General features: G+C 45.7%; 1 protein-coding gene across 1 annotated transcript; it reads left to right on the top strand.

The window, feature by feature from the left end:
* Window positions 1-408: 408 nt before the first annotated feature.
* On the top strand, window positions 409-20289 carry LOC101732564 (protein mono-ADP-ribosyltransferase PARP14). The gene is made up of 17 exons (XM_004919679.3): window positions 409-779; window positions 3934-4205; window positions 4319-4352; window positions 4908-5126; window positions 5823-6056; window positions 6859-9116; window positions 9754-9990; window positions 11573-11794; window positions 12318-12393; window positions 13254-13403; window positions 14842-14904; window positions 15651-15827; window positions 15985-16191; window positions 16674-17279; window positions 18054-18187; window positions 18487-18661; window positions 19295-20289. Exons 1-17 carry the CDS (start codon window positions 587-589, stop codon window positions 19582-19584), a joined length of 5547 nt encoding a protein of 1848 aa, XP_004919736.2. The 5' UTR covers window positions 409-586; the 3' UTR covers window positions 19585-20289.
* Window positions 20290-21561: the final 1272 nt, after the last annotated feature.

The following is a 21561-nucleotide window of genomic DNA, read 5'->3' as shown; positions in this document are numbered from 1 at the left end:
GCCCGACGGTCTCACCTCGAGTGACCGGGGGAAGGCCCAGAGCGGCCCTGTCAGTCTCACCTCACACTTAATATTCTTTATTTATTTTCTGCTTCAATCAGGATCCTGCCCTGGTTCCATTTTCTTCCTATAAATATACATGAAGGTGTGAGGGACACAGTGCCCAATGGGAGAGAACTGCGACCCCTTTGTACCTTAGTTACCCCGCCCCCCAGGGGCAGCACAAACACTGTCACTCCATGGGGCAGAATAGGGTTCAGCCACTCAAACCTGCCATGTTCTGCCCAACTGCCCCGGGCCCTGTATAAATGTGTCTTTTCCTCACAGTCAGGAGATCATAAGATCCAACCTCTCCGGTTACTTATTGACTCCCAGTTGGTTTCTGACAGAGGATTCTTGGCTGCTGCACAAATATTCATTCCTGGAGGGAGCGGCTGCCGCTGCACAAATAGATCTCTGTCATCTGCGCCTCAAACTGAAAGTGAAACCTGTTTCCTTCTTATTCCCTTTGTACTGAACTTATTTCTTTCATATTCAGCCCAGAGGCACAACAGCACAGTCCCACGAGCCCTATCCTGCCCTCCATATGGGGGAACCTACTGCTTTCCAGTTCCCTGTGGCCCTAAAGTGGGATCTGGGGCCCGAGAAACTGAAGGAGCTGAAGAACAAACTGCTTGTGTATTTCCAGAGCAAGAGCAAGTCTAACGGAGGGGAGTGTGTGATCAGGGACCCCGACTGCACCCCCGAATATGTCCTCATTCACTTCAGCCAAGAAACAGGTAGGATTGGGGGTACAGGGATATGTCCTAATCCACTTCAGCCGAGAAACAGGTAGGATTGGGGGTACAGGGATATCCCCTCATCCACTTCAGCCAAGAAACAGGTAGGATTGGGGGTACAGGGATATGTCCTCATCCACTTCAGCCGAGAAACAGGTAGGATTGGGGGTACAGGGATATCCCCTCATCCACTTCAGCCGAGAAACAGGTAGGATTGGGGGTACAGGGATATGTCCTAATCCACTTCAGCCAAGAAACAGGTAGGATTGGGGGTACAGGGATATCCCCTCATCCACTTCAGCCGAGAAACAGGTAGGATTGGGGGTACAGGGATATGTCCTAATCCACTTCAGCCGAGAAACAGGTAGGATTGGGGGTACAGGGATATGTCCTCATCCACTTCAGCCAAGAAACAGGTAGGATTGGGGGTACGGGGATATGTCCTCATCCACTTCAGCCGAGAAACAGGTAGGATTGGGGGTACAGGGATATGTCCTCATCCACTTCAGCCGAGAAACAGGTAGGATTGGGGGTACAGGGATATGTCCTAATCCACTTCAGCCGAGAAACAGGTAGGATTGGGGGTACAGGGTATGTCCTCATCCACTTCAGCCGAGAAACAGGTAGGATTGGGGGTACAGGTAGGATTGGGGTTACAGGGTATGTCCTCATCCACTTCAGCCGAGAAACAGGTAGGATTGGGGGTACAGGGATATGTCCTCATCCACTTCAGCCGAGAAACAGGTAGGATTGGGGGTACAGGGACATCCCCTTCAGCCGAGAAACAGGTAGGATTGGGGGTATAGGGATATGTCCTCATCCACTTCAGCCCAGAAATAGGTAGGATTGGGGGTACAGGGATATGTCCTCATCCACTTCAGCCGAGAAACAGGTAGGATTGGGGGTACAGGGATATCCCCTCATCCACTTCAGCCGAGAAACAGGTAGGATTGGGGGTACAGGGATATCCCCTCATCCACTTCAGCCGAGAAACAGGTAGGATTGGGGGTAAAGGGATATCCCCTCATCCACTTCAGCCAAGAAACAGGTAGGATTGGGGGTACAGGGATATGTCCTCATCCACTTCAGCCGAGAAACAGGTAGGATTGGGGGTACAGGGATATGTCCTCATCCACTTCAGCCGAGAAACAGGTAGGATTGGGGGTACAGGGATATCCCCTCATCCACTTTAGCCCAGAAACAGGTAGGATTGGGGGTACAGGGATATGTCCTCATCCACTTCAGCCGAGAAACAGGTAGGATTGGGGGTACAGGGATATCCCCTCATCCACTTCAGCCAAGAAACAGGTAGGATTGGGGGTACAGGGATATCCCCTCATCCACTTCAGCCAAGAAACAGGTAGGATTGGGGGTACAGGGATATCCCCTCATCCACTTCAGCCAAGAAACAGGTAGGATTGGGGGTACAGGGATATGTCCTCATCCACTTCAGCCAAGAAACAGGTAGGATTGGGGGTACAGGGATATGTCCTCATCCACTTCAGCCGAGAAACAGGTAGGATTGGGGGTACAGGGATATCCCCTCATCCACTTCAGCCAAGAAACAGGTAGGATTGGGGGTACAGGGATATCCCCTCATCCACTTCAGCCGAGAAACAGGTAGGATTGGGGTACAGGGACATCCCCTCATCCACTTCAGCCAAGAAACAGGTAGGATTGGGGGTACAGGGATATCCCCTCATCCACTTCAGCCAAGAAACAGGTCGGATTGGGGGTACAGGGATATCCCCTCATCCACTTCAGCCAAGAAACAGGTAGGATTGGGGGTACAGGGATATCCCCTCATCCAAGAAACAGAATTAATGTTATTACTGTAGCATTGGGGGTTCCCTGTCCCCCAGTTCCAGGCCAGCAGATAAACATAAGAAGACTGAGGTGGGATCAGGACTGGTTTCTGTAGGGAAGGTGAGTACAGTACAGATCAGTGTCCCAAGATAAGCAGATTTATATGGGGGGGGGGGGGGGGGGTTTCCTCTGCAGACGTAGATTTTTTGGGGGTTTAAAGAGGGGTAATTGTTTAGAGACTGCATGTACTGGGGTGACACAGAGGGTCAGATGTATCAGGAAGAGTGTGTGCGGGACAATCCCCCAGGCAGAGGGAGGTGGGAGTTGTAGTTTAACAACAGGCCTACTTTATATAAACTATGAGGTTCTGCAATGCCCCTTTGCCCTGCCCCCCCCTGCTCTAAATACAGCCCTGCCCCCTAGGGCACTAATCTCTCACCCACATGGCATTATGTGCCCCAGGCTCAGACGCAGCCGGTGAAAGTGAGAGAAGGAAGGGACCCCCCCCCCCGCCCCCCCTGGAATGCTGAGTCCCTGCCTGAGACTGGGGGGGGGGGGGTACATGCTATTTATTATCTCACTTGCTCAGTTCCCACAGCCTCTGGGCAGAACACCTGGGAGGCAGAAATACATATTCTAGATATTCTGGCCATTATGGCTGATACAGACCCTCGGCCAATGTTCTGCCTTTGGGAACTGACCCAAAAAGTCACATTGAGTTACAAACCTCTCTGCCCCACGAGAGCCGTTCTGCTTTGTGCCCTTACAGAGGGCAGAGACTGTGCCCTGAGCCCTAAATACTGCACCTTAAGCAAAACTGCCCCCCCCCCTGGCTGTTTCTAAGCTACAATTCCCATATCTGCCCCACTGCCTGGGCTATGAGAGGTTGATGGGAGTTGGTCCAATGCCAGTTGACCTCAACTGCTTAAAACCCATATTGTGTGGGTAATAATTTCCTATATATTTGGATGGTTTCTTTCTATGCATTTAGGGTTATGGGGCACCAATGAGCAACTATTTTTGAACAGTCAACTATAAGTTGGAAAATGAAAGCAAAACCCCGATTGGTTGGTACTGGAACCTGTGCTCCTAAATAAGCCCCAAAGTCAGAATTTGAATTGAGGTTGAATGAGGTTGAACTGAATTGAGGTTGGACAGGCTCCAGGCCCACAGGGGGACAGCGCCCCCGGCCCCATAGCCCCCCACCAAGCTGCCACACAACGTTGCCCCCACACTTATGGGTTGGGCACCATAATGAGTATAAGGAGCAGACAAACACATATTTGTGGCCCAATTTTACATTGTATTCTATTCTGTATTTATATTTTTATTGTTTATTCCATCCCAGTGCGAGACCGAGTTCTCCAGAGACAAACCCATGAGCTGAGCTTGCCCGGGGGGCAAAAGTTACAGCTCAATATCAGTTTGCCAGAGGCGGGGAGGCCAAACATCAGCAAAGCAGAGGAAAGTCCAGCCAAGGGCTCTGCAGTAAAGGAACCTAAAGCCGGAGATGCTAAGGAACCTCCATACATGGAACCGGCACCTAAAGAAACTCTGGTCATTGAACCTCCAACCAAGGAAACCTCAGGCAAAAAGACTCAGGCCCAGGAACCTCCTGCTGTGAGTATATACATATTCAGGGTATTATGGGATTTTCCCAATGGGAAGGTGATTTTGCTTCTGCTCAACTGCAGCCTTCATCTCCCTTTTCATCTCATATTTGTGTTCTGCAGGGATCCAAAGACGCAGATATTCAGCAGGAACCAGGTAATGGGACCTCGGGTCGGTAAAGTCTTTTCTCACTTTGTCCAATGTCAATTCTTTCTAAATTTTATTCTGTGCCAAGTTCTCTTGTCAGACAACCGGATAGGGCATCAACAGCAGCTTAAGGTCACCTTGGGTCCAAATGCACAAAAGGTCCAAAAGAACCCTGACATCACATGTATTTATATGTACTAACATCACTAGGGATGGCAAACAATGTATTGCCCCTTGTCTCCTATAGCTATTTAGATGATACTTGTGTTATAGCTTTAATGTTCACATCAGAAACTCCAAGGTCCATAATACACCAGGGCCATTCCAAGCTCTTCCCTTTCTGGGTATTAAGGGTTTCTCTCATTTGTTTTCATGATGCGGCTGAAAGCTTTTGGACAAAGCTAGACAGAAATGGCCGAGTACTATAGATGTTACAAGAGGGGGACAAGGATGAGCAGAAGGATGACTCTCTCTTTAGATAAAGTGACTCAAAGAAAGAAGATTTGGTGCCCATGGGTGTTGAGGGATCTGAGCTCCATATTCCTCACTGTTTATCAATTACAGGTTCTGCAGCACCAGATGTAAAATCAGAGAAAGCAAATAGTTCGGTCCATGGCACCCTGAACTCCATGGTTCTGATTGAGAATCTCCCAGAATCCCACACTGCTGAAATGTTGAACCTCCTGGTAGAGAAGGACAGTGACAAAGCCGAGGGCCAAGACTTCTATGTGGAGATGATCCCTGAGATCCGCTCTGCTGTGGTCACTTTTACCTGTGACATAGGTAAGCCATTTTGGGTGTGGAGTCATTTGCGTGTCTATAAATTCCATAACTGAAGGTCAAAGCCTTTTGTTTTTGGGCTCTTGGGATCCTTTTAGCCCCTCTCTCCCCAACCAGTATGGTTCCTTTGCTGCATAGTTGAGTATCCTTCAACCCACAGCCTTGCATTTGTCTGTCCTGAGCTTGCACTCCGGTCAGACACCCGTGGAGTTGAGTGACAGTTAAATACAGGTCACGAGTGGGTTTCATTTCCTTGTTGGCTGGTTGGGTCTGGTGAAGTATTTTGCTTTATGGCAGCTTCATCTACTCCTACTCCTTCTGCTCATCCTCAGATGACATTATGTCCATGTTTGGGACACTATAACTTCCTTGTTACAGAAGCAGCAGGTCAGGTTGAGGGTGAAGCTGTTGAGAATCTGGTTGGGTGTTTATCCTGTGCCTCACTTCTTATTAACCAAGGGCCAACATTAGGGTACAGAGAATAGGTGAATTGTACATTTGCCAATGAGTTGTCTGATTCAGCCAATCAAGTTAGTATTGGCACCCAGTATGTACATGGCCACCTACATCCAGCCGGTTTCTATGGTGGTTATAACAGACGCCTGTATTATTTACATTTATTCTTTAGTCTCCGTTATCAATCCCAGATAATCAGTTCATTAATACATAGACTTAATATAAATCTCTTTCTTATCCCAGATACCCCCAGTTTTATGGGGAGACTGGGCAGAAACCCCAGGTTTAAGCAGAAGAAACTAACCGTGAAAGCTCTGGAGGAAACCAACAGTATCCGGGTGGAGAATCTGCCCCCCGGCACTGATGATCATGTGGTGAATTACTTTGAGAACCCGCGGCATGGAGGGGGGGAGGTACAGGAGGTGAAGCTGATACCAGAGGAGGACGCAGCAATAGTAACGTTCAACAATGTAGAAGGTAACCCCCATGTAACAAATTTTCTAAAGCTACTGCCCTGCCTGACAGTGCTTTTTCCTTGCACATCTGTTTAGATTACACATAGGTTCAAGTTTCAAGTTTATTGTCATATACAAATAATAATGAAGCATCATTACTGTAATGAAATTTTTTTTGAGCCGTGTTATTTGATAAGACTTGGGTTTCATGGGAAAGTTTGGGTCACAGCAAAGTCAACACTAAACTCCCAATCAGTAAATGAGGGACATGGAATATTCTGCAATCATGACTTCCACACAGGGCTGGTTCCCAAGGTCAGCATTATCAATCCCACCATGGCAATAGTCATATATAGAAGTGGTGGATAGGGCCATTTATTTATTTTGGTTTCCATGGCTTGGGGAATTGACCTCAGCAACTGTAGTTACACTGGGAAGAAAAAGATCGATGAGATACAATAAGGACGGCCATGTTGGTCATCATGGCAGGAGAAGGTGAGTGAGAGAAAGGGGATTGTTGGGACACATTAGGCACAACATACTGTACAGGGATGATGGCACAACTGCCCAATAGGTTGGCCATTATGGCTATTGAAGGCCTAAGAGATCTCAACCAAAAAAGTTTCCACTGCAATCAACAAAACATCAACCAATCAGTCAAATCCCGGCTGAGAAAATACGTTCTTCACTTTCACAGTTAATATCTTATAAGCAAAACTGTTTCCAACTATGGTAAAACATATATATATAGGGAAGGGGACTGTACTGGCCTGTTGGTATTTATTTACTTATGTTTCTTTGTTTATTTGTATGTTTACCCTTAGATACATACAAGGTATTGGCGAAGCAGCATGTTTTTGGGAAAAAGCCAGTATCAGTGTATCTGTACTATTTGCCTCTGGGTATAACCCTTTATGGGAAGGAGGGACCTTGTGTAACATTACCTGAACCCCTGGAGGTGCCAGTCAGTCCGTATGTACTGGAATTCATACTGGGAGACCCACAGATAAAAGGCGACATAGACAAGAAGATGGCAGATAAGAACTGTGAGATCACATGGCCAGATCCAAACTGCCCCAATCCCACCATTAAACTGTCCATCCCCAGCTCCATATCATCTCATCTCAGGACTGTGGCAAAGATTGTACGGACATGGAGGGATCAGGTTTCTACAGAATGGACCCTTATTATTTCCAAGTTCAGAGCCGCAGAGTACGATGTGATTCCACCAGTTTGGGAAGCCATCAAAGGAGAAGTCAGCAGCTCGACATATGAGGGGGTTTTGGTCAAACCAGACCTTGCCAAACACAAAGTCTTCCTTGCAGGACTCTCCAAGGTTATGACTAAGGTAGAGCAAACCTTCAAGGACCTGGTAGAAAATACCACCAGGCAGATTGATAGACAAAACCGCAGTATGGAAATGTCTGAGCCACTGGCCCCTGCTCTCTATGAAATAATGTGTAACAGCGGCCATATAAAGAACATCCAGTCACAGTCTCCAGAGCTCAGAATTGAGTATGATGTGCCAACCAGGAACCTCAAGCTCTATGGAGTCAAAGAAGAAGTTCTCTCTGCCAAATGTGAAATACTCAAAGAAACGCAACAACTGAAATCTAAACCCCTCCCACTGGATCCCCACATCATCCATTTCTTGGGTTTTACTGATAATGATGAGTTGTCCTGTCTCCTCCTCACTCGGCACAATATTAATGCCATGTTTCAGACTGAGGGTAAATCAGTCACACTGACCGGACTCTCCATGAAGGATCTGTCAGAGGCAGAGAAACAGATGGGCCGAGAGTTAGTCTGTAAGCAACTTACTGTAGAAGACAAGATGATTATCAAGGGCCCTGAGTGGAGAAGTCTCCATACTCATTTGTGTAAATTATTTAACTCTGAGAAATGCACGGTTGTGATTGAGGAGTTTCCCCGAGGGGCAGAGAATCAGGTGGTTATTGCTGGTCTGGCTCCCAGTGTAGGGAAAGCTTCCCAACAGATCCATGACTTTCTGGAGAGGAACACTCCCATACAGAAGGACATTCCCGTCACATCGGTGGCCGTTATACAGTATATAATGCAAGAGAAGAAGCAGCTTTATGAGGAAATAAAACGTAAGAATGTAAATGTTGGTATGAAAGAAAAAACTATCACTTTGAGTGGGTCCAAACTGTATGTTCAAGAGGCAGCCGCCCTTATAGAAAAGGTTCTCTCCTCACTACACTCTGACATTGTGTGCATTAAAAAGCCGGGAGCCAAGAAGTTCTGTATAGAGAAAGAAGAAATGTATGTTAGTGCAGCAAAGAATAAGTTTCAGTGCTTGGTTCACTTCCAGAAGGATGGAGAAGACATTACTACTAGTCTGGTGGATCTCAGTGAACCTCACTGCCAAATAGACTTGCCACAAGGAGTGACCATTGCAGTCTATAAGGATGACCTGACCCGTCACCGCGTTGATGTTGTAGTTAATGCAGCCAGGGAAGATCTGAAGCTCACTGAGGGGCTGGCATTGGACCTACTGAGTGCTGCGGGGCCCAAATTACAAACAGAATGTGATCATATTATAAAAAGAGAAGGGAAATATTCAGTTGGTGACTCAGTAATTACTGGTGCTGGTAATCTGCCGTGCAAGCAGGTTATACATACTGTTAGTCCCAAATGGGATCCAAACTCACAAACCAGATGCACCCGACTGCTCCGGAGAGGAATAAGCAGGTGCTTAGAACTGGCTGCAGAAAATGGACTCGGTTCCATTGGGATCCCAGCTGTTGGTTCCCAGATGTCTGGCTTCCCTGTGACTGTCTCTGTGCAGAGCATTGTGGAGTCGGTCAGGCAGTATGTGGAGAGCACAGAAAGGTCTAGGAAGGTTACAAGAATTCATCTTGTTGATTCTGCTGATGGTACCGTTGCGGCTTTTGCTAAGGCTGTCAGGGCTGAATTTGGAGACCATGTCCCAGAAACCTCCAGTAAAGGCAACACCAACCCCGATAGTAAAGAACCACCAAGAAGGTCAGATGGCCAAATGGCAACAACTAAAGAGGGAGTGAATATCAAAATAATCCAAGGGAATATCCAAGATGCAACAGTAAGTAGTCTAAATGAGTGCTGTCTAACGTATCACAAGTAGTAGGCCAATTATATCTCATACAGCTGGTGGGATGGATTAAAAATGATGATGTCATATAGTGGAGTCTGTGGAGCCACTGAGCAGACTGGGGGCCATAAAGCTCCTTTGGAGGGCCACATACCACCCACAGGCCTCTCTAAATTAACATAAAATTCTGTTCTTTCCCTGTCCCGGTTGTGAGGCTCCATCTCAGTATCATGGAGGCAGGAAGGGACCCCTTACTACTTTCTCCTCTTCCATCGCACTGAAAATAGTCCCTAATCCAAGAGTTTTTACTAGAATGGGGAAGCCATTCACACAACATTCCAACTAAGTAATGCCAACTGTATGTTTGATTGTTATGAGACAAGTGGGTGAGGTTCTGGAACTGACCATGGCAAACGTCTAAAATGGTGTAGAACTAAATTTATAGGGGAAAATAGAATTTAAACAAAATATCAATAATATATATAATATTTGCTATAATGATAAGTTTGCAAAAAGGTCAGTAAAGGGCACTTTATGAAAACTGTACCTGCCCTTTTGCTCGTACCTGTACCCTATGCTGTGGCCTCACAATGATGGGAATCTAACATTGAATGAAACTTCTCATCAGACAGATGTGATAGTGAACAGTGTGGGGAAGGACCTGGATCTGAATACCGGCGCCGTTTCTAAAGCGCTAAATGCCAAAGCCGGTACCAAACTCCAACAACAATTAAGAGAAATGAGCCGTGGGACCCAAGTGGAAGAAGGTTCTGTATTTGTCACCGACGGATTTGGCCTCAACTGCAAGAAAGTCATTCATGTCGTGACTCCCGGGTGGGACCAAAGAATGGGTTCTGCTGAGAAGGTAAAGATAATTCAGAAATGTGAGACATAAAGCCCTTAAGGTGGCCATACACGGGCCGATTGTAGTTGCCGATATGGGTCCTTTGGACCGATTCAGCAGGTTATCGGCCCATGTAGGGGCAGGAACGAGGGGCATGCCCGATCGATATCTGGCCTGAAATTGGCCAGATATCGATCGGGCAGGTTAAAAGATTTAGTCGGATCGGGGGCCGCATCGGCTTGTTGATACGGTCCCCGAACCAACTGCCCCATTGCCGCCAATATATTGGGGGCCAAAAGATCGAATTAGCCTACATTTTCCCCGATATCGCCCACCCGTAGGTGGGGATATCGGGAGAAGATCCGCTCGCTTCGCGACCTCGCCAAGCGAGCGGATCTTCACGTGTATGGCCACCTTTAGACTTCCAATCAAAATAATATGTTTAAAGAGAACTACTGGTCAGGGTTTGAGCCAAATTTTAGGGGATTTGGTTTCCACCTGTCCAGTTTTGAACGAGACATCCCATCCCATTTTTTTCCTGAGCTGTCGGGTTAAAACGATTTAACTGTCTGGGTTTCACAGCTTTACCAATCTCTGCACTGGGCCAGCCAATCCCAAAGCACAAATCCCCACCCTTTACATCATCAAAATATAATGTCCCCAGCTGAATGTCATCACCACCAGTTACATTACCATTCCACCTTTTGTCACATTTTGGTTTTAGTAGACCTGAAAAGGTGGCAACTCTTAACACATATGGCTTGGGAAACTGTACTTATCAGTCCACTGAGCCCTTGAGTTGATCGACTTGGCCACTGAGGCCATGGGTTGATCGACTTGGCCACTGAGCCCATGGGTTGATTTACTTGGCCACCTATCCATCAAAATATAACAGCACCTCAGGTTTTCCATGGTAACATAGTAACATAGTAAGTTGGGTTGAAAAAAGACGTACGTCCATAATGTTCAACCATAATGCCTATATATAACCTGCCTAACTAATAGTTGATCCAGAGGAAGGCAAAAAACCCCATCTGAAGCCTCTCTAATTTGCCGCAGAGGGGAAAAAATTATTTTGACTCCAAGATGGCAATCGGACCAGTCCCTGGGGCAACTTGTAATAAGAGCTATCCCCCATAACCCTGTAATCCCTCACTTGCTAAGAAGCCATCCAGCTCTAAGTAATGTGTTTCATATCTGACTGCAGCCTAAATGCACCCATAGGGAAACCATTGAAAAAGTTTCTGAGATGTTCTCCTGGGTTTTAAATGTTCAAGAAGTGTCTCCCACCTGGCACCCCCACCCTTACTGAAAAAACTGCATGACAGCCTACAGGTAAAAGAGTGCTATTAAATGTTTTCCATCTAGGTGGCCATGAATTGTACAAATGACATATTTATGGGCCAAATTATATTAAAATACCAATGTGACATATAGAAATCTATGGAGTCACTGAGTAAGCTGGGGTTAGAGGGTTGCCTATAGGCATCAAGTTGGACAGCCCTTCTTTAGGCGATTAGATGAATGCAGAGCTGACATTTTTCAGAAAAGAAAGTTTTGGGGAAAGCACCTTCATATCTACTCAACCTTGGTCTGTTTTTAGGCACTAAGGGGGAGCCTGGAAAGCTGCCTGAGTACCACAGAGAAGGACAAACTGAGATCCGTAACGTTCCCGGCCATTGGAACAGGAGCTCTTGGGTTCCCTAAACATTTGGTCGCTTCATTAATGTTTGATGAGGTTCTGAAATTCAGCTGCAAACATAAAGGCGGCCAACTGCAAGAAGTCAACTTTCTGTTGCATCCAAGTGACACGGAGACAATCAAGGTAACAGAATTGTTCTATTCCTCTGAGACAGTTTAGCTGCACTAACCCTGTGCTAACACTCGATCATTATGGTAAGGGTTAATAACATTTTCATTTGTTCATTAAGGCACAACATAGGCAATGCCCCTGACCCACCTTGGGCAGGTATGCCATGACATTCCCCAATTTGCCTGAACCTCCACCAACCACACAGGAGTCTAAATTCAGCTCCTGGGTATCCACACGTTCTTGAGTCAACAGTGGCCGCTGCCATCGTGATTTCATTCCACTTTATCGTGTGTTCATTTAGGGAGAGAAATACAAACAAACTGTATATGGGTGACGCCATTAAGGGAAATGACCACTAAAATCACGTTTTGTGAGCTTGAAGTTGCCCTAACCAATAAAGGACCACAAAGGCTGGCCTAAACTAAATTCCACACATCTCAAAGTCTGTTCAAGTTTAGCTGGACTCAGCAGGGACCTACACACAGGTTTCCCAGACTGAAATGTTGTAAATATATGCAATTTGGTTTTTTTTTAGGCCTTTAATGGTGAACTTTCTGAAAGAACAAAGACAGAGGAATCCAGTCACCAATCTAAGGATGGAACAAAAGCAGGTGAGGGGCGTTCCCTATAACCATGTCCTTTATGGAGAACCTGTTACTCTGGTTGCACTGCAGGACATGGGCAACATCAGTGTCGGACTGGGACCCCAGGGAACACCAGAAACCCTTAGACCCTAGGCCCACTCTCCAAACTATATTTTCTCCTTTCCTCACCCAACCTCTTTATTCTCCTAGTCTCTTTTATTTACATGCTAGCATCTATCCTCCCATCTATTTCTCCTCTTTCTTCCCATTCAGAAATAGCAATTGACCATGAAGTAGGCCAAATGGTCAGGAGCAGGAGTGCCCACTGACACCTAGGCCCACCTGGAGTTTTCATGGTATCCTACTGGGCGAGTCCGACACTGGGCAACATTACATTTTATGGCACTGGGGAAGGGTCACGATGACATTACCAAGCAGCTGCCATGATGACTATGATATCTGGGGAAACATTGAGGGGCAGGGTTAGACTTCCCTCTAAGAACACCAGGACTGGGACTGGCCCCTGTCAATGTCCAAGTGCTATAAGCCTTTTCTTATGACTTCCATAACTACTCTGTATAACGTTTGTGAACGTGGGCTCTTGATGGGGGGTTCACTAGTGGACCTTTGGAGGTTTAGTTCTACACCGCTTTGTAGTCTTGGCCTCCAAGCTGAATATTACTTCTCCCACTCCCCTTCATCATGACCACTGCAAGGACATTCAATTCTACATGTACGACTGTCTGGGACACCAGGAAGCTCATACTGGTTTTATAATGGGGCAACTTATTCTCCCAAACTTCAGCCATTTAGAAATGGAGATGGGCCATGTACCTATTAATGAGAAATGAATGCCATAAAGTCCATAATGGTTTTTTTTCCCCCAGCTTTATTTGGCTTGGTCTCAACCCCGACCCTCGGAGTCCATGAGATGAGAATCGGATCCCTTAAGTACCAAGTGAGAACAGGAGATATAACCAAGGAGAGCACCGATGTTATCGTTAATTCCTCAAACAGCTCGTTTACACTAAAAGCAGGTATTTGGCTTTTCTACGTAAAGATTCATTCTCACTGTCACACTTTGATGTATAAATTGGGGTTTGGATCATTATAAGTTTAAAGGGAGATTTTACATTTGGAAAAAAACAAAAGATTTCAGTTTGGTGAATCCGTGCCTTGTATTAGGGCCATTGGGGGAAGGGCTCTGGATATTCGGTAATTCTGACGCGGCCCATGCATTGGTGGAACTGGAATATTTTGGTTTCCTGCTGCACAAAAAATAGAACCATTTGAACCATAATTACCCCCGAAACAGAACTAAATGGGTCACTAAACTTGGGGAGACCTAGTGCACTTGTACCTGCGGCGCCAGTGGCGGCTACGATAAATAATATTCATACAGAAATTCCGTCTGGGTTTGGCTCTTTATAAATTATCCCTTGCAAAGGGCACAAGATTGGAACTGTGTGTCCTTCCATCAGCTGATTCTTTCTGTAAATATTCAATTGTCATTTCTTGTCCTTAATCCTCTTAATTCTTTATCTTCCTGCATGAAATATGTCATAAACTTTGTACCATCCCACTAGGGCAGCGATTCCCAAATGTATCCCTAGAGGGGTCACTGTTACCCCAATGTTTCTATATATCTGTAACCTTGTTATGGGCTAAGGGGGCCCAGCCTGAAGGCCAGTTAGGGGGGGATTTGGGGTGAGTGCTTATTTGTGCCCTGGGTACCCCTGGAACTATAGTGGGGTGACTGTTACCCCAATGTTTCTATATATCTGTAGCCTTGTTATGGGCTAAGGGGGCCCAGCCTGAAGGCCAGTTAGGGGGGGATTTGGGGTGAGTGCTTATTTGTGCCCTGGGTACCCCTGGAACTATAGCAGGGTGACTGTTACCCCAATGTTTCTATATATCTGTAACCTTGTTATGGGCTAAGGGGGCCCAGCCTGAAGGCCAGTTAGGGGGGGATTTGGGGTGAGTGCTTATTTGTGCCCTGGGTACCCCTGGAACTATAGCAGGGTGACTGTTACCCCAATGTTTCTATATATCTGTAACCTTGTTATGGGCTAAGGGGCCCAGCCTGAAGGCCAGTTAGGGGGGGATTTGGGGTGAGTGCTTATTTGTGCCCTGGGTACCCCTGGAACTATAGCGGGGTGACTGTTACCCCAATGTTTCTATATATCTGTAACCTTGTTATGGGCTAAGGGGGCCCAGCCTGAAGGCCAGTTAGGGGGGGATTTGGGGTGAGTGCTTATTTGTGCCCTGGGTACCCCTGGAACTATAGCAGGGTGACTGTTACCCCAATGTTTCTATATATCTGTAACCTTGAGCTTAGGGGAGCCACACTGAGCGAGTGTAACCAGTGATAACATGTAGAATACTTGCTGTGAATCTGCTGCTCTGCACTACTATGAATATTTGGTCCCAGTGTGTAGAACCCCTTATATATTATAATCAATCCCCCCCCTGTAGGTGTTTCCCAGGCAATTCTGGAGGCTGCGGGAAAGAGTGTGGAAGATGAATGCACCAAACTAGGTAAGTACAGAGGGGGTTATATAATCTGAGTTTAACTTAAAGGGAGTGGAACTTTATTCTGAGAATGTTTGGATAAAGCCGTGCCGCTTTGGGATACTTTGTGCTCTACTTCTGCTACTTTTAACATTTAATACTCGAATAGGGGAATCGATTTCTTGTTCCACATGTCACTATTTCTTTCCGGAGAACAGCAGAAGTCTTGCTTTATGGCTGGAATTCTTGGTATCAGAGCCACAGTCTCATAAGACTTGACACCAAGAAATTGAAATTACTTTCACTTTCTAACTTCCTGCCACCTGAATCACTTCCTGCCACTTCCTGTTCTAACTGAATCACTTCCTGTTCTACCTGAATCACTTCCTGTTCTACCTGAATCCCTTCCTTTTCTACCTGAATCACTTCCTATTCTACCTGAATCACTTCCTGTTGTACCTGATTCACTTATTCTACCAAGTAACTTTTTTATATAAGCAAGAAGAAGAACATACTAGGAACTAAATAAATATAATGAGATGTTCCATATCTGAAAGACTAGCAAAGGTGAAAGATTTGTTTATACAGAGCTTATTATCTCCATTTGAACAAATTACCCCATAAACCTTCTAAAAGTGTTAAATGCCCAAAAGGAAGGCTGCCCAACAAGCGATTGGCTATTTACAATCACATCGATCATATCAATATGTCAGCAGTGGCATCTCTGGTGCCCATCTTCTCTCTCTTATTATCTAAGGCCCTCTCTCCCCCAGGTGCCCAGGCTAATAAAGGGTATATTGTCACACAGAAGGGAAACCTGCCCTGCCGGCACATCATTCATGTGCATGCAATATCAACACCTGATAAGATTAAAGCCTCTGTGCTGGATGTTCTGCAGGAGTGTGAAAATCTAAAGGCCACGTCGGTTGCTCTTCCAGCCATGGGAACAGGTAACGTCTGTTGTATCGCTCCCCCCACTATTTCCTTTCTGAATGAACCCTGTGCCTACTGTTTAGCTCAGCTCCTGAGTACATAGCGTATCACTGTGCCACCATATTGTGCCTCAGCACTGACACAACACACAGTCATTCTGTTCCTTTGTTGCAGGTGCAGGTAAAGCAACCTCTGCTGCCGTGGCTGCGGCCATGTTGGATGCTGTTGAGGAATTTGTCACCACGAAGTCCCCTAAGTCTGTACAAACAGTAAAAGTGATTGTTTTCCAGCAGAAAATGTTGGACGATTTCTATAAGAGTATGATGAGCAAGGAGGAAACCGGTCTCCTGGCACGGTCTGGGTTTATGGGTACGATACAATGTAAGTACATGTGGAACCGTATCTTCTATGTACAGTAGGTGCCAATCCTTACACATCTCCAGCCCATTCCACTAAATAGAGCAGTCTGGGCTTCACTGGCAGGCAATATCCCGAACTCCAGCTCATAGTACATTGGGTAGCTGCCCACTTTCTCTCTTTGAAAACATTCTGACGATATAGGAAGAGGGTACATCCTTGCGAAAAGCTGTCCCATAACATGATGGGATCTCTCTATCCAGCCGGACAGATACTACAACTTACTGATCAACTGCTATAAATCCAATTAAACTGTTCAGGCAAAATTCAGTTCATAATCTGAATATTGCTCAATAAGTAGATGGAACGTACAATACATATATTAATTACATATATATCGATACCCCGTGTATGGGGGTAAGCAGTCACTCATTTCCATAGCAAATCCACGTGAGCAATGTTGTACCTCGTGCTGCTACAGATAATGTTCTTTGTCCTTTAAACAGCCTTTTGGAACTATCTCACCTCAAAGAAAGAAGAACCGGAGAAGCCAAAGCTTTATATTCCCAAACAAAACATTGAGCCGGCGGTTTTCCATCTTTGTGGAGAAGAGAAGAAGAAAGTGATGGCGGCTTCATCGTGGCTGGAAGAGCTTTTACTGAAGGAACAACATGAGGACATTATCTCTGATGCTTGGATCCTGGAGTTTGAAGAGCAGGAGCTGAAGAAACTAACTGAACTTCAAAAGAAATCCCAGGTGTCCATTTCTATTGAACCTTCAGATTCTGCCATCAGAGTGTTGGGTCTCACAAGAGATGTGTTTGATATATCCAAGGAAATCCACCTCATTATAAAAGAAGTCAATTACAGGAAAACCCGGGAGCGGGAGGCGGAGCTCTACAGTAACCTGGTGGAATGGAAGTACCATAATGGCTCCGGGTTTGTTCCCTTTGATAAAATGTCCAACCTGGATCTAGAAAAGGCCCAGAATGAGGGCAAGCTGAGCCTCACTGTCGATGTTGGGGGAGTTAAATACACGGCTAACATGGAGCGGAAATCTGTGTCCGATGGGAAAGGAAAGATCATTGGGATAGAACGAGTGTGTAAAAGTGGTGAGTGTTTTGCTCTTCTGTATACGTAAGATGAACATATCAACGTCATGTAACCCCCGGGGTCTCCTTGTGCTACACATACACACACTGGGAACATTATTTTTAGGGATCAGATTATCACATACACAGGGCCCAACTGATAGACCGACACTCTAGGGGGGAGATTTACTAAGGCACGAACGCTTCGAATGCGTCCGAATGTATTTTTTTCGTAATGATCTGTATTTTTGTGACTATTTCATCGGCGACGAAAAAGTCGCGAAATTTTAGTTTCCAATACGAATTTTTGCTATTCGGGATTTGAATTAGTGCTTTGGTAAATCTGCCCCTAGGACTCAGTTTTATGTTGATGAACAGTTTTTGGGATATATTATTGTCTGCATAATAATAAAATATTCCCTATTGCTTTTTATTTCAATCGATTTCAATGGCAATGCAAAAGGTTCAAGAAGGAAAAACCCCTAACTGTAACCTAACCCTACCGTAACCTTAACCTAACCCTGACATAACCCTAACCTAACTATAACCTATTCTGTATAAATGATCTGTGTCAGTAAAATCCTTCAGATTCACACGGCAGGAGTCTGCTCAGTTAGCTCCTCTCTCCCCCTCCCTTCTCCTCTTTCCCCTCCCACCTCTCCCCCTCCCCTCTCTGCTGTGTAATCTGAGTTTAGAGCGGAGATAAAATTCAAATTGCCCCATCTTCTGCCTCAGGCTGTTCAGGAGAGTGTTACATTGACAAAAAATGAGAGTTAAACTGATTTTGGCCTTTAGGTTTGGCTTTGCCTGGGAACTGGGATCCGATGGATAAGGAACAGATGAAGATTGTGCCTCTGAGTCCCGGGAGCGCAGAATATAACCAAGTCGAGGGGATGTTTGCACGGAGCTGCCAGATGAGGATCATTAAGGTACAGAATTGAGATGGATTTCCTTGTGATTAAGACAAGGTGCAATAATGTATGAATGGGTGATTGTGGAACACAAACGCTCAACTATTGTCACTTGTTACACTTGAATGGGGGAATCCATTTCCTGGTGCACACAACACTGTCCCTACTTCCTTTCTGGCAAATGCACAGCAGCCCTGACTTGCTTTATGGCAGCGATATCAGGGATTCATTCAGAATCAGAGCAATGAGACATGTGGCACCATAATGAGAAAACACACCGTATTTGGGTCTATTCATAATTATTTGCCCATTTGCAGATCCAGAGGGTACAGAACCAGTACCTATGGCAGAACTACCAGATTAGGAAGCAGAGTATTGACACCAAGAGCAGTTCCACCAACAACGAGAAGCAGCTGTTCCATGGGACTAATCCCGGCACTATAGATAATGTCAACAATCATGGCTTCAACCGCAGCTACGCCGGGAAGAACGGTGAGAGGGACTGGTTGGTTAATGGGCTTGTTGGGGGCACTACTTACCCGCTGGCACATGGGGCAGCCCAAGCCTGGGAACCCGGACACATTTGACTCTATGCCTGATCTATAGCCCTATAAATAACCTGGCAGGGTCGGTCTATAGGCAGTATATTGCAATATATTACCAATAATTACCCATCCTGAGAAGGGCTGACCTATGTTTCCTATAATACATAGCACAGGGCTGCCCAACTAACATGGCTTCCCCTAATAAAACTCCTATTTCAGAATAAAACTGGCCCAGGCAAATAAGTTAATGTTGGCCTTTTATACTGAGCCGCCATTTTGTCTTTTTCATAGAAGCATTCACTGATCACCTGACAGGAAATGCAGGCTCTAACTATAACACTTAGAAGTGTGGGAGTAAAAGCTCCGCCTCTGACCATTCATTGGCTGATGTAACCTAGCATGTGTATGTGTATGCCGTTGGTTTGTGTGTGAGCGCGGTGCCGTATACGTCCCGTATTGAGGGATGGGCTTTAGTCGGAGAAGCACCAAATCCCGATTTTGGACTTTGGGCGAATCCCAAATCTTTTATAAAGGACCCTAATTTGCAAACTTATGGTTTATTTCCCCTTTCTCTGTACAGCGGCTGCGATTGGGAACGGGACCTACTTTGCCGTTGATGCCAATTACTCTGCCAATGACACCTACTCCAAGCCGGACCCGAGTGGCCATAAACACATGTACCTGGCGCGGGTCCTCACTGGCACCTTCACTACTGGGCAAAAACATATGATCACCCCTCCATCTAAGAACCAATCAAACCCCACGGATCTGTATGACAGCGTAACGGATAATATAAACCGCCCTTCAATGTTTGTCATCTTTAACGATATCCAGGCCTATCCCGAGTATCTCATCACATTCACTAGATAATCATCTAATGTCCCCGCCCCATGAGAAGTAACTTATTGTGAGCTTTTTTGTTCTTTAAAGGAGAAGTAAAGGCCTCAAACAATCAAAATTCACTTATAAATCATGGGGATTGGGGATCCTCCTGCCCCCCGCTAGCCTTCAGCTCCCGTCCTGATTGGCTCCCATTGAAACCAGGGGTCAGTGGGAGGGGTGTCTGTGAGTTCTGTGTGTTCCAAAAGAGGGGAGGCCAGAAAATCCAGAGTAGGAAGACAAGATGGAGAAGAGTATTGGCCAACTAAGCATTTTAGTGCACCCTCAGTTTCAGGGTAGATTTTTTTTGTGGGCAAATGATTTGGGGACGGAATTGAATATATATATATGCACCATATTATATATAGTATTTAGGTTTGGTTTATATTTTCTTTTAATGATGGAATGAGAATAAGCAGAATGAAGGTTTGGTTATTGCTTGTGTGCCCTCTGGAGCTTGGAGCTGCGTGAGACGAGGGGTGCCATGGGGGTGTCAGGGCGGTGCCATGGGGGTGCCACGGCGCAGCTTTAGCTTCAATTCACGGCTGTCGCACTGTTTCCACGTAGTGAGTCTAGATTTACAGTGTGGCACGTACTCTCACTATGGCTTTGGGCCAGAACCCTCACAGTGACTGAGAAACTCTATGCACTGCATTAAATCAATAGTTCTACAGAAATAAAGATGGAAAAAAAAAATTTGCTGTCGTCCCTTTATTGGAACCCACCCTGATATGACAACGCACTGATGGGGGGCTCCTTGGGGCCTACTGATACCCTCACTCTGGGGAGAGGCCTCCTGTACTGGAACTGCCCCGGCCGTATATTTCATTACATAGATCTGACACCACTACATGTTGGGCTTAAACAAATGCAGAGTTAAATCACCAAATGTGGGTGCCAGGGGTTTCCTGCTATACATAGGGTTACGCAACTAGGCAGAGACCCCCCAATTAAAGTAGATCAAACACATTGTCATGGCGGGGACCTGAGCTAATGCAGCGTCATAAATCCAACCCAGCAGCACATGGCGTAATGACAAGCAGCGTTTTTATTGTTCCAAAACAGGTGACAGTTTGGGTTTACCACTAACCCTTCATTCAGCTACTGCAATATCACCCCAAAAAGTAAGCTGACCTCATAAAACCATATATTATTGGATGGGACTCATTCTGATCAATTCTCAGTGAGTAACGGTGTCTTTCTACTGCAAAGCTGCAAAATAAGCATTTTGTATGAAATTTCTGAAAACTGCCTCAAAGCTTGCAATCTACAGCATCTTGTTTCCTACATGTCGTTTAATACAAAGATAAAACACCACAAAAATGAATCCCTGGGGTCTATTGAACATTTTGGTGCCCCATATGGGTAGGATTACCAAAGTATGTAGAGACCCCAAAACAACTGGTGCATCAATACTGCCTGCTGTGTTTCTCCCCATTATTCCAGGGTAATTGTGTCCACAAGGGGGTATATGCAACTAATGGGTTAAAAGTGCACAATCGTCATTTTACAGCATTTAACACCAAAATGACATCTGCACCCAATTCCTTATACACACGTACAAAGCCCCTATGGACCCTGAAGTAACCACCACCTTCTACATGTGATATTTCTGCATAAAAGTGATGTATTCCTCACACAGGCCCAACACTAGGTAATGACAACAAATGAGCCACAAACATAATGCTGGTCCATTTATTTACTGAGGGAAATGATCCAAAGTAACACATTTGTGTGAGTGGGGCAATAGTATGTGCCCCTTTGCTCTCAGTTCCATGATGTGCCCCCTTGGATCCAGTAACTGCTGATCAGTCCAGCACGTTGGCCCTTTTCTCTTCACAGAACAGCGTCCCCTGAAGGATGTTGGGGGCTCATTGGCCAAAACATTGACTTTCTGCTGCTGGGACCACTCTTTGGTAGAAGGACATGTGTTTATGGTCTGGGTCCTGCTACATGATCTACTTTCTC

This window comes from Xenopus tropicalis, chromosome 9 (assembly GCF_000004195.4).
Source record: "Xenopus tropicalis strain Nigerian chromosome 9, UCB_Xtro_10.0, whole genome shotgun sequence".
Classification (NCBI taxonomy): domain Eukaryota; kingdom Metazoa; phylum Chordata; class Amphibia; order Anura; family Pipidae; genus Xenopus; species Xenopus tropicalis.
The sequence above is the reverse complement of the archived record's forward strand: the minus strand, read 5'-3'. Positions and strand labels throughout refer to the sequence as shown.

Coding starts and splice junctions, on each gene's coding strand:
- LOC101732564 (XM_004919679.3), top strand. CDS start 587: ATGGGGGAACCTACTGCTTTCCAGTTCCCTGTGGCCCTAAAGTGGGAT. Junction 780..3,933: donor TCACTTCAGCCAAGAAACAG/GTAGGATTGGGG, acceptor ATTCCATCCCAG/TGCGAGACCGAGTTCTCCAG. Junction 18,662..19,294: donor CAGCTACGCCGGGAAGAACG/GTGAGAGGGACT, acceptor TTCTCTGTACAG/CGGCTGCGATTGGGAACGGG.